Source organism: Nicotiana attenuata, unplaced genomic scaffold (genome assembly GCF_001879085.1).
Source record: "Nicotiana attenuata strain UT unplaced genomic scaffold, NIATTr2, whole genome shotgun sequence".
NCBI classification, from domain to species: Eukaryota; Viridiplantae; Streptophyta; class Magnoliopsida; order Solanales; family Solanaceae; genus Nicotiana; species Nicotiana attenuata.
Window position 1 is genome coordinate 82,748 of NW_017670308.1, and position 12,798 is coordinate 95,545.

General features: G+C 36.5%; 1 protein-coding gene and 1 non-coding gene across 2 annotated transcripts; one reads left to right on the top strand and one right to left on the bottom strand.

Annotated features, from left to right (window-relative positions):
• Window positions 1-10,907: 10,907 nt before the first annotated feature.
• On the bottom strand, window positions 10,908-12,547 carry LOC109237588 (NAC transcription factor 25-like). The gene is made up of 3 exons (XM_019403905.1): window positions 12,266-12,547; window positions 11,886-12,169; window positions 10,908-11,489 (listed from the first exon to the last, which is right to left on the bottom strand). The coding sequence occupies exons 1-3, from the start codon at window positions 12,462-12,464 to the stop codon at window positions 11,148-11,150; spliced, it is 825 nt and encodes a 274-aa protein (XP_019259450.1). The 5' UTR covers window positions 12,465-12,547; the 3' UTR covers window positions 10,908-11,147.
• TRNAQ-UUG lies at window positions 11,677-11,748 on the top strand. Its single transcript has one exon. It is a non-coding gene; the product is annotated as a tRNA-Gln (tRNA).
• Window positions 12,548-12,798: the final 251 nt, after the last annotated feature.

Sequence of the window (12,798 nt, forward strand, 5' to 3'; positions counted from 1 at the left end):
CGAAGTAAGTTCTGACTTGTATATTCGAGAGAGGTCGAATTAAGACTTGCCAATTTGGGCGAAGTCAGTTTTGACTTGTATATTCGAGCGAGGTCGAATTCAGACTTGCCAATTTGGGCGAAGTCAGTTTTGACTTGTATATTCGAGCGAGGTTGAATTCAGACTTGCCAACTTGGGCGAAATCAGTTTTGACTTGTATATTCGAGCGAGGTCCCTTTCGCATGGTGAGTTTAGCGATGGCGGGGGGTGAGCTCATGTGAGGTCGAACTATGACCCGTTATGAGTTCAATGGGGTCGAACTTTGATTTGATTCGGGTGAGCGAATTTTCACTACTTAGAGATGGCCGACGGCCGTAAGGGTGTGAATTCGAGCAAGGTCAAAATCGTAACTCGTTATGAGTCCGAGCGAGGTCGAACTTCCCTTTCATTTGGCGATGGCCGATGGCCGTAAGGGTGTTAATTCGAGCGAGGTTGAATCATAACCGGTTTGGTGATGGCTGATGGCCGTAAGGGTGTTAATTCGAGCGAGGTCGAATCATAACTTGTTCGACGATGGGCGATGGCCGTAAGGGTGTTAATTCGAGCGAGGTCGAATCATAACCCGCTTGGCGATGGACGATGGCCGTAAAGGTATTAATTCGAGTGAGGTCGAATTGTAACCCGTTTGGCGATGGCTGATGGCCGTAAGGGTGTTAATTCGAGCGAGGTCGAATTTTATTCTGTTGTGAGTTCGAGCGAAGTGGAATTTCCCTTTTACTTGGCGATGGAGCAGGTTTTCCTGTTGCGTTACTTTTATTGGAGAACATCACTCATTGTTGTATTGTTTGTGCGCATCGGGATAAGTCCCAGCTTGTTTAATTTTGTTTTCACTGGAGAGTACTGCTCTTCGGGATGAGTCCCGGTTTGTTTAATTTTGTTTCGTTGGAGAGTACTGCGCGTCGGGATGAGTCCCGATTTGTTTAATTTTGTTTTCATTGGAGAACGCCATGCGTCGTTGTAGTGTGTGTGTGTGTGTCGGTGGAGTCCCGGTTTACCTAATCTTCTCTTTGCTCGACCTGGAGAGGTCGTGATCGGGACGAGCGACGAACTTATTGCTCGGGCTTCTGGGTACCCTGGGACTGAACGAAGTTCAGACGTGATTCGCAATATTTAGTCGGCTGAATTGGCGTAAGATTGTCATGGCGAATATACATGCAAGCTTTTCGAGTTCAACTTCTGCTTGCATCGGAGGGACTGTACGTTCCACGGGCCCGCCGCGTAGTCCTAGCTCATGGAGATTTTCATAATAATACCAGCTTGTTTTGAGACGTTTGTCTGTTATTTGTAGTACGATGTGGTGTGGAGGGTTTTGCTTGGTGGATTCGTTGGCGTTCGCTCCTTGTCGCGTACCTATGAGAATGCTCGTATTCCTTGTATTTGAATATAAAGAGAAAAACGACAAGTTAGATCCAAACAAAATTGTCTGTTACCTTGACTTGGTAAGTCGGCGAAGAGGGAGGGGCACTGTAAGGCGACCCGTTCTGTCCCGTACTCGAATGACGGTTTCAGATTTGGCAGCTCCATGTTTGGCTTCGTCGTTAATCGCGTCTAGGCTTCTCATGGGCTGAACATACCATGCCCGTTGGGATCTCGAGCTTGAGTCCCGGTTTGACCCGTTCGGTGTGCGCAGATAATAAGGGGAACGCGGTATACCCTGTACATAAATTACAATTGCACACGAATACAAAAATAAAGCAGGATAAGTCGATAGAATCACACAGTAGGCTATCGTCCCTTCCTAAGAGGTGGAGTATAGATCGGTATTTGTGGGCATGCTAAGTGCGTAGTGACCGCAATCCCACTTTGAGTACTCACACGACGATCTGAACCCGTCGCTACAGGTGAGGCGTGGGTTTTGCTTAGACATCAAACCTAATTTCGATTTCATGTAGAGATCTGACCCAGATTGGTTTGGTTATTTCAAAAGCTTATCTATCACTTTTTCGAGTTGGTGTTTATACTGAGATGGTGAGGCTATGACAGCCGTGGAGTGATACTTTGGCTAGTTTTAGATCTAGAAGAAATTAAAATTTTGGCTAAGAAATCCCCACAGACGGCGCCAAATTGTTTGACCAAAAAGTGTTAAACTTTTTGCTAAACTAATTAATGAAGAAAATAAAGGATAAATCTTAGCCAAAGGTAATTAACTCCAGATCTAAGCACATTGAATAAGAGAATAAGATATAATCAAGCTTATTAACTTTCTGGGATCGTATGAGATATCAAATACAGATGATAGGCTTACATTTTTTACATATTATCCCGTGATGTAATGATAAAGGCGGAAAAGATGGAACGACATCGATAGTGATGACATCTGTCTTTGTTGATTCAATAATCACGATCACAGAGATTTGTGTTCGCTATCTAAACCTTTTCTTGGTTTTCTTCACCTCTTCTCTCTCTAGGAGAGAGGGCCTCCCGTTTTCTTGTCTTCTTGCCCCCTATATATATTATCAGTATTCCCTTTTGTCCAACGGTTCTTAGCTATAATGCCTTCAACCCTTGATTGTACTTTACGTCGCTCCCCCTAAGTATTACGACATTTACATTGCCGTACAAGCTTTCTGATGGCTCGATTTCGGTAGTGGCCGAGATACTCGTCGTTATTACGCCTGGTGGGTATGACCACGGCTTAGTCGACCCCTTACCGATCCTTTTAGCGCTAATCCACGTGTGGTCAGATTTTGACCCATACAGTTCTCTGGTGATTAATATAGACGTTTTAGCTCTTCATGCTTAAGTCATCATTCGGAGAATATTTGACTTAAAAATTGTTGGAAAATGAGATTTGCTACTAATAATTCTAAAAATAAGAATTTCAAAGTGGAGGTAGATAAATTGACTTTCACAAGACAAAGACCTATCAAATGGAAAAATTAGAATTTTGAGCTTCAGAGGCCGCAAAGAACGACTACTTTAGAGGCTGCAAAGAACGACTAACACTAAAACTCGTGTACAGAGGCGGAGTCAAATTTTAAGTTTATTAGTTTAGGATTCTAATACTTTTAAGTTATTGGATTCTAAATTTATAATTTATATATATTAATAAAAATAATAAGACAAATACATAATTTAAATCAAAGTTACTGGGTTGGGCTGAACCCGTAGATAATATTGTGGCTCCGCCTCTGCTCATGTTACACAACACATGGAAAATAGTGGTATTTTATTAGCCAAAGATTAACATCAAGATATCTAATGTTTTGAAACATAACAAGAAAAAGACAACGTTAAGCAGCTTATATCATTGGAAGCTGCAATCTGTCACAACTAGTGCACCTTATTCCAAATACAATAACGGCATGAATTACTTTTTAAACTATAATTTTCCTGTAGTTTGAATGTAAAGGATGACTTTCACTTCTGAGTATTACTATAATTGGAAAGTGAAAAAGTAATAAAAAATATACTAGTAAAGGTCGAAAATTAAAGAGAAATTTTCATAAAGCACTATCTTTTAGTGGTAATTAGCTATCTATAGATACCATTTGCTATATTACGGATTGTAGAACGTTTTCTGTTGTTATAAGATGCATTAGATGTATTTAAGCTACTGTATTCATGAATACAAAAGCAAAAATAGGCGTGAATCAGGAAAGTCCATCTAATCAGTTGTTGTATCCGAGTGTATTCGACTGTATTCATGGCGTGAAACATGGGATTACAGCTGGACAGATTATTGTATTCGACTGTATTCGACTGTATTCATGGCGTGAAACATGGGATTACAGCTGGACAGATTATTGTATTCGACTGTATTCACGGTGTGAAATAGGGATTATACTGTTTTTAAACGGAAAGTGAATCAATTAACATAATAGACTCCTAATATAACTCAACAAACTCAATTATAACACACAAATTTTGTATTTCCAGTTATAAAAAAGATTCTCTACCGAAAAACACCCCAAAAACATAGCATTCTTCAGAGAAATTATATAATACATCTGAATACATAAATTATATTAATTACAAAAAAATATTTGAATACATTCTTGGAATATAGCGAGACAATGAATACAATGAAACACATAGAATACATCGGGATATATTGAAATACAATAAAAAAAATAATAAATACAATGAAATACATAGAAAACATCGAGATACATTGAAATACAATAAAAAAAACGACAATGAAATACATGGAAATACAGTGAGATACATTGAAATACATTAAAAAATATTAACAAAAAATTCAAGTTGCTCAGCCCCCAACTCCGTCGTCTTTGTTCAAGAACAACCCTAATATCGTCTCGTTGAAGCAGCATCAGTACCAGTAACTAATCCTTACAATTATTGGCTTTCGGAAGTATGTGTCGACCCTTGGTTTCGGAAGCATCGAATTACCTTTCTTTCTTGTACTGAGATGGAGTTTCAACACTTTTTCGTTCTTGCTATTCATCTCCTTCATCTTTCTTCACTTTTGATTATTAGAATGGAGGAAATCGAGCAGACTAGCCACTTCTCGGTTGGCAGCCACTTTTCGATTTCTCAGTTGGCAGCTTTTTAGATTTACCTTTCTTTCACTTTTGAGGGGATATTAGAAATTTGAGGGGAGAGAGAAAAATAATACAAAGCTTATTTTATGGCTTAATGGTAGGAGGTGACCATAAATAGGTATTTGGCTATAAAAGATCAAAAGGTAGCTATGGAATATAATTTTTTAAAAGGGTATTTATTTAAAATAAATAAGATATCAACCTTTGCTATATGAGGTAACTAATTCAAAATGAAACCTCATGTCTTTAGAATCGTAGATTTCACTAGTAGGACCAAGTACTTAACCTCAAACACAATTAAAACTTATATTATAATATTAAGTATGATTACGTTGGAATTCAATAATTTTTTCATTCGTCTCAATTTATGTGACACTTTTTGCTTCTTGAGAGTAAATTGGACTAATCTTCGAAGCTAAATTAGATTAAATTAACTAATATAATAAAATTAAAATTTAGATATTCAAAATGTTATATGAAAGGTGCTATAAGTTGCGGGGATTATAGCACGTGGCTAATAGCACGTGGCTACGAACCAAGGTGTAGGAGATTCGAATCCCTATTCGCCAACAACTGGCCACAAACCTTCCCTTTGGGATAAGAAAATCACGATCGAGATAGCAAACTAAAAGTTATGAAACTTGGGCGTTGGTCTTTCGTTAAAATGGAATGACTTTTTTTTTATTATTTATCGTGAATGGGGAGATATTACATATAGTATGCCCGACTTAATAGTATGTATATATGTATCACATAATTTGAATCTCAAGAAATGAAAAGTATCATATATAAATTAAAATAGAGAAAGTATTATTAAATCCTAGCTTGCAAAATCATAGCTAATGACACTTTAGCAGGAAATTAATGACCCTAACTAATTAGCAAATACATTCTCAGCAGCTAAGTATTTGTTACGACTGTCACTATCTCCTAATATAGTTAAAATATCATCGTATAGCCAGTTTTCACACTGGTCAATGAAAAATAGCCAGCGTTTATCAAGTCAATGAAAAATAGCCACTATTTTGCTGCAACAGGGACCGGTCCAGTACAATATACGGGAGTCCTGGTGCATTTGTGTACGAACTCCAGCATATTATGCTGGACCGGTATACTTTGCTAACTCCTGTAAAATTTGCGGGAGACTGGAGCACCAGTGCTCCAAACTCCAGTATATTATACTAGACAATTATACTTGCTGGAACTCCCGTAAAATTTGCGGGCGTATTTTTCCGGATTTTGAACGGTGTTTTCGCTCAGATTTAAAGTGGCTAAATTTCGATGACTTTTGAAACTTGGCTATTTTTCAACGACCAGTGGTAAATCTGGCTATTTTTGAATTTCAAAGCCATTTGATTCTAATCTCCAATTTCGTAAACCGTTCGTCGTTTGGATATTTCTACAATAAGTTATGAATGTTCTATTGAAGAGTGTTGTCCGATTAAAAAACTTGAAATCATAGAACCCAGATCGCTAAATATGAAGTACAACTGCGATCAACAAATCTAAAAGTCCAGAGAGGATAGAATTTCCCTACACCACGAAAAAAATCGCTAGTCATGATTTGGTAATTTTCTAGCCTCTATATATAAATATAAATGTCAAACTTAGACTAATTTCTTAAATTAGAAATAGCGGTGGTCGTCTAATAATTTATAAAAATCGACTAGAAAATACAAACAGTAAATTCGACCGGTCATTTGTGCAAATATCCCTCATTTCATTGGCTTTTCTTTGGGCTTTGAAGGCATAAGATCAGTTAGTTCCATTTGGCATAGTTTAGATTTGGGCTAGCTATTTTTGAATCACTATGAATGTAATATTTGACAAAATAATGCTTGTTTATGGTCAGTGAACATTTTTTTTTTTGGTTTCCCACTCGGTGTTCGGTACCCGCATTGAAGTCCGACTATATTCGGATACGCGCCGCGTAGGGCCCCTTTCGGTTGGATGCGCTCCCTACCATGGATTTTTCATACCCAGAGCTCGAACCCGAAACCTCTGGTTAAGGGAAGAGCAGTCTCATCCGCTGCACCACATCTCAGTGAACATTCATTTATATGCAACAACATTGAGTTTTTATTAGTTAAAATTAAGTTTTGATCCTCTAAGCTAGAACTATTTCACCAATTAAATCCTTAAAATATTCTCGGAATACCCATTATATTTTTTTGGGCAAAGATCAATTTTTAGCCTGTAACCGAACCTATTTATATTCAGGAGCCGCAAAAGTATATAAAATTTGTATATTTTTTTGCATATGATATACTTAAATTTGTGTGTGTGTGTGTGTGTGTGTGTGTGTATATCAAAAAAGTTTATTTTTCGGCTATTATTTTGAGAGCAACTATACAATGTCATTTTTCCTATTTTTTCTTTGAATTCTCATAATAGGATGGGTCCGGAGACGGATCCCGAATTTAAACCCTATGGGTTCAACTTTTAAGGTTTTTAGTATTGAACTTATTATATTTTTAAAGGCATGGGTTCATATATACTAATTTTATAATTTTAATAAATTTTTACTCTGCATCATAAATTTAGGGTTTAATTAAACCCGTCGTAGAACACAACATCCGCCCCTGGAAGGGTCAGTTTTCTTTAGTGTTTTTGGCTTAGACAAGACTTAAAATTTTAATTTTAAAAATATATAGCATTGAAATAAGTTGTAATTGAAATTTATGTATTGTGAATTCATAATATATGGATGTCCACCGATCAAATATAACACCCAATACTTTTCTTCATTATGTAGATAACTACCACTACTTCTTATTATTATAGTTGTAACTTTCACACCTCTATAACCTTCCCGTGATCTTCTCCCATGATCTCAATGGTTAATGCCACATTCATGACACACTTTGGCGTTCCTTAATATATCTTTATAAGTAGAGATATTGAGGATCGTGTTGTAAACACTTGAAAATTACTTGAAAGAAATAAGAAAGTTTTCTCTTCCTCTCTAAATCACTTGTCTATTTTCTTGTTTCATATTATTATTTTGAGCTTAATTTCTTAACAGTATTTCGATAAGTATATATTATGTATGTTTTAGGTATATATTATATTAAATAAACAAAGCTTTATTTATAGTTAAGACTTTTTTTTTTCTCAATATTTGTACAAATTATTAATAATGTTGCAGGAAAGAAAAGAAAAGAAAAAGAGAAGAAAGAAGAGCGTTTAGGCAGAGACATCAAAAAGGCCAAGGATGGCATTCCCAATCCAAGGAGGTCATCCTTAATTCTAAGGATGTCATCCGTGGAAAGAGGCAGCTGAAAGAAATTGATTCAAGAGCTAGGAAGTCATCCCCAATCCAAGAATGACATCCCTGAGAATTTTACGGGCATAATTTCCAATAAATAAGCATGACTTTTCAGTGAAAGGGGGAGAACCATTCTTGTGCAGAGAATACCAACTTTGATTAGCGTTGTTTTAATTTTAAAAGTTATTTCTTTTATTGTAGGAATAGTATTTTTTTTTAATCTTTTCTCCATAATCGAGTAATTTTCTTTGGTTGGGATACTAGAAAACTATAAAAGTGATATAATAATTATCTTAATGTTATTACCTTCTTATGTTGAGATTTTCTCTTTATCATCTTTATACACCAAGGTATTTGATATTGATTATATCTATTATTCGATATAAGATATAATTATATACACTTACCAAAATCTTTCTCTTGTTATTTTGTTTCTTATTCGGGAGAAGAGAAAGATTTAAACAAGTTTATTGATTTAGTAAAGGCTAATCGAAAGAGGTTTTTTTTTTCACTTGGTGCACTCAACTAAGATAATTCTTGTTTGAAGCCACTACTTCAATTGGTTAATTACACTAATCGAAAGAGGTGTTATTATTCAATTAGTGTTTAATGTCACTAACTGTCAATAAATTGATAACACTAAGCGCGAGCGGTACTATTTATATATTGTTGTTATGTGGAGTCATTGTCTTAGAAATAAGTGATCATTCTTTAAACAAGGTCTATGTTTAACTGTTAATCAATTAACTACATTAACCGAAAGAGGTGTTATTAATTGGATGCTTGTATGTGATTTGGTTGAATTAGAAATAAGCGATCATTTCATTAAAACAGAGAAATAAATAGTAAAATTTTGATTTATTATAATACTTTTATCTTGCTGCATCGCAATATCCCAACCCCTATTTTTTTATTATAAAATTGTAAATACTTATTGCTTTTATTTTACTACATTTTTAAGAACAAACCAATTTGATTCTCTCAAATAGTGACAAAGACAATACAAATCTGTAGCTTAGGTGGTTCCAATATCTGTAGAACGATATCTTAAACTTTACTATAATGTGACAAAGTTCAAGCAGAAAAATCATATACACCCAGAGCTCGTCAATTTAATAACTTTATTTATAAGCTTGGCTATTGCGTATGCACATCCTTATATCTCTCTCATAACTGACTCACTTCATTAAAAAATTACTAATTAGAGTAGTAAGAATACTGAGGATAGATTTGAAAATAAAACAATTTGTTTAGCTCAAAAATTATATTCGTATTTTATAAGCTTAAAAACAATCGAAAATATATAGGGGTAAATCGTAATCAAATATAATAAGCCCAAGAGATGATTATTGCTTCAAGAATGTTTGTAGATCTGTAAGTGCGTAATGAAATAGACTTAGCTTAAGAGGGAAGCAATGGTTGGAAAATCAAGAAAGAGATAAGAGAGAGAGATAGAGAGAGAAATTGTATTATCCGAGAATCCCTCTTTTTATTACAATGTGGAGGTCTCCTTTATATAGTAGGAGACCTCCCTCGAAATAATCAAAAAGGTACAAAAGTTGGTGGCTTCTACTCAGTAAAAAGGTCAGGCACTAAACGACGTCACTTCTTCTTCACCAACTTGGGCCGCGCCCTCACTCGGGTCGCCCTTATTATAAGGGACGTGCCCGTTTGGCGTGGGGGCGTTATGAGCCAAATTTAACCCTATACAGTTAGTCCCTCCGTTCGTTGGAGACGTACTCGATGATCGTCTTCAATGGACGGACATGCACGATTTGCTTTTTACGGAAATTTGGCCGCGCCCATAGGCTCCTCTTTCGAAGAGCGTGAGCGGGGATAATATTATTGGGCCGTTGACATGCGACCCCCTTTTTTAAGGTGACGTCACCAGTCACATGCGTCATCATTATTTTTGGTTCCCGAGACTGTTCAGAACATGACGTGACGTTTTGGCTTCCCGCTTCAGTTTCAGAATTGTGCCTCTTCGATTTCCGTGTGCCTCATTCCTATAAATAGAGGAGTGGTTCAAAGAGATTCATCTTTCGAACCTTCGGAGAGTTTCCCTTTGTTTCTTCATCTTTCTTTCTTACAAGAGTTGTATCGCTTTCAGAGAAATACCATTTCTGAGGATCGTATCTCTCATTACTAACACTTTATTCTTATAAATCGTATCATGGTGAAACGCCGTCAAGAAAGCAAAAGGACTAAGGACGACGCTTCTTCTAGGGTTCCGCCCCCTTCCGATGGTGAAGGGGAAGAAGTGGAGAAGACCTTTCCTTCAACGGTAAATAATGTTTTACCGAAGGACTTGAGTGTCCGGAAAGATTTCAATACGACATGCCTCTCTTATCCCTGGGAGCATAGCGAGTTGCTTCAGTCTCACCTGGACGCCATTAGAACTAGATACAACATTCCTGGCCATGTTGAAATGGCTCCGGCCGGGACGGACTATGCCAATGTGCATAGGCCCGGGTTCTGCACATTCTATGAGTACGCTCTTAGGATCGGATATAGCTTTCCGCTTAACCCCCTGGCGGAAGAGCTTTGCCGCTTCTATCATGTATGCCCGGCTCAGCTCACACCTTACGCCTTGAAGGTGTGTTGAATCCTTACCACGCTTGCGGGTGAGGCCGGGACCGTCGTTTCCGTTCACCACCTGCTGCAGATGTTCAGCCCCAGTTACATGAGGGGTACCATGCTTCAATTGAGGAGCCGTGGTAAGAAGAGCTTTGTGGTGAGGGCTGACGACAAAGCTAACCGCGAGTTCTGGCGTAAATTCTTTTACGNAATACGTTATTAGTTAGTTTAAAAATTAACTTATATATATATATATATATATATATATATATATATATATATTAAATTTAGAATTCAATATTAGCATTTGAAGTCGTCGTTCTAAAATTCAGAACATATAAAATTGAAATCTTGGCTCCACCTCTACTAAGGACAATATCTAAACCTTGAAATTAACAAAGTCCAAAACAAACAGAATTTAGCTCTAAGCCATGTGCTGTTAATTAAGTTGATTATAACTAAAATTCGACAATAAATAATTAAACTTCGACAATAAGAGTAAATTATTATGCAATAGATAACTTCATTTTCTGGCAAGTGTATTCCTTCCCAAAAATCTTAACACCGTTATTCTTTAATTCAACTATTGAAAAGAACTTCTCAATAAAATTAATGTATTGGTAAAAACACTACTAATAAAATAGAAATTAGCAAGGGACAAATTCTGTAGCTAAACAACAAAATCCCTCGCTAGCGACAAATTATCAATATTCTATTATCTACTAGCGATTTGACGATAGATTAATGAAGAAATAACTCTATCGGTAGCCAGAGAACCAAGAATTGAGCTGTGAACTTCTGGGTGAAATTTGATTGAGCATTGTAAGAAATGAAATCGAATTTTCCTCCATTAATGGCGTATCGTCGCCATTTTCATATTCATTTTTCGCCATTTTCATGTCATTTTCGAAAAACTCATCAAAATTGGAACCTACTCTTAAGGTTCCTATACTTGGATTTTGCTCGAAATAATTCTTTGATAAAGCTGGCAATATTGAAGTTGAACCTGTTGTGTCCTCAATAGAATCCTCCTTGTCCATTTCCATTATTGTACTCGAACTGTTTTTGTTGTAAATCCGACATAATACCCAATCATCAAGCTACACAAAATAAATAATTAATTAATAAAACATAATGAAATTATATTAATATAAGCCAAGACAATAATATTTTAATTTATTGAGACTTAGGTATCGAGAAACTAGGGCAGAGCTATAACTATCAATGGATAATCAGTTAAACATCTTTTGTCAAAAATTATATTGTGTATATAAGTTTGTTATCTAAGGTTCTATGGTGTAGTGGTTAGCACTCTGGACTTTGAATCCAGTGACCTGGGTTCGAATCCCGGTAGGACCTTCACTATATTTGTGCCCCTTCTCTTTTTCCTTCCTGAGCCGAGGGTCTATCGGAAATAGTATCTTTACCTTCTTAAAGGCAAGGGTAAAGTCTGCGTAAACTATGTATTTGGTTTTGAAATGAGAAAGTTACCTTACCCTTAAAGAGCATTTCTTCGTTAGAGAAGAATTATTATCAACAAGGCGATATTCATGCATGACCCAATTGGATTTGATTCCTTTAGGAGGCTTTCCCCTATAGAAAACAAGTGTCTTTTTCACACCAATCTTTTTAGTACCGCCGCATGTATGTATTGGCTTGTCTGTTCCAGTAGCCTTCCAATAACCTGAAGTCACCGCCCGATTAGGCCTCGTCCCATTCGGATACTTTCTATCTCTTGGATTGAAAAAATACCATTCTTGTTCTCCAAAATTCGCCTTACCTACAAAAGTAATCAAAAACTTCCATATGTATGATCCTATTCCCTTTAAAACGGAAAGAATTTCACATAAAATGAAACGGAAAGAGTAATAGTTACTTGGTAATTCCCATGGATCGAATTTGTAAAGATCAACTTCAGCTATGATTGTGACCGGCAAAGGAGCGGAAGCTGCCTTTTTCTTGAGGTAGTGAACCACGAGCTCCTCGTCGGTCGGGTGGAACCGAAACCCCGGTGGAAGTTGAAAGTGGTTCGAACCGGACATCAAATCGATGCTCTCCCTTGATAATTTTTTCATAAAATATCTACTCAAAATTTTATAAGTTTTGGGACAAGTTGAATGTTACATAGAGAAATAATGAACAAAATTGACATTAGTAGAATAAACTATATGGCATACGAGGAAGAATATATAGTACGGATGGTCCGGGTGAACTAACTTCTTACTTCCACCAATCGTAATGTGACACATCACGTATCAATGACGAATCGGATTAGGCCACGACAGTTGGAAGTGATGTTTGTATGGACCAAATATACAACAAAATATGGAACTAACACCAACACGCTTTCGATGTCATGTTTTAGTTTTCTTAAAATAATGTAACAGACGAAATACCATTTCGTGACCT

Excerpts from the sequence above, each read along its gene's own strand:
- LOC109237588 (XM_019403905.1), bottom strand. The coding sequence starts at position 12,464 with ATGAAAAAATTATCAAGGGAGAGCATCGATTTGATGTCCGGTTCGAAC. Across the intron at positions 12,170-12,265 it reads CGATCCATGGGAATTACCAA|GTAAGGCGAATTTTGGAGAA; the intron begins GTAACTATTACT and ends TTACTTTTGTAG. Across the intron at positions 11,490-11,885 it reads CGAAGAAATGCTCTTTAAGG|CTTGATGATTGGGTATTATG; the intron begins GTAAGGTAACTT and ends TATTTTGTGTAG.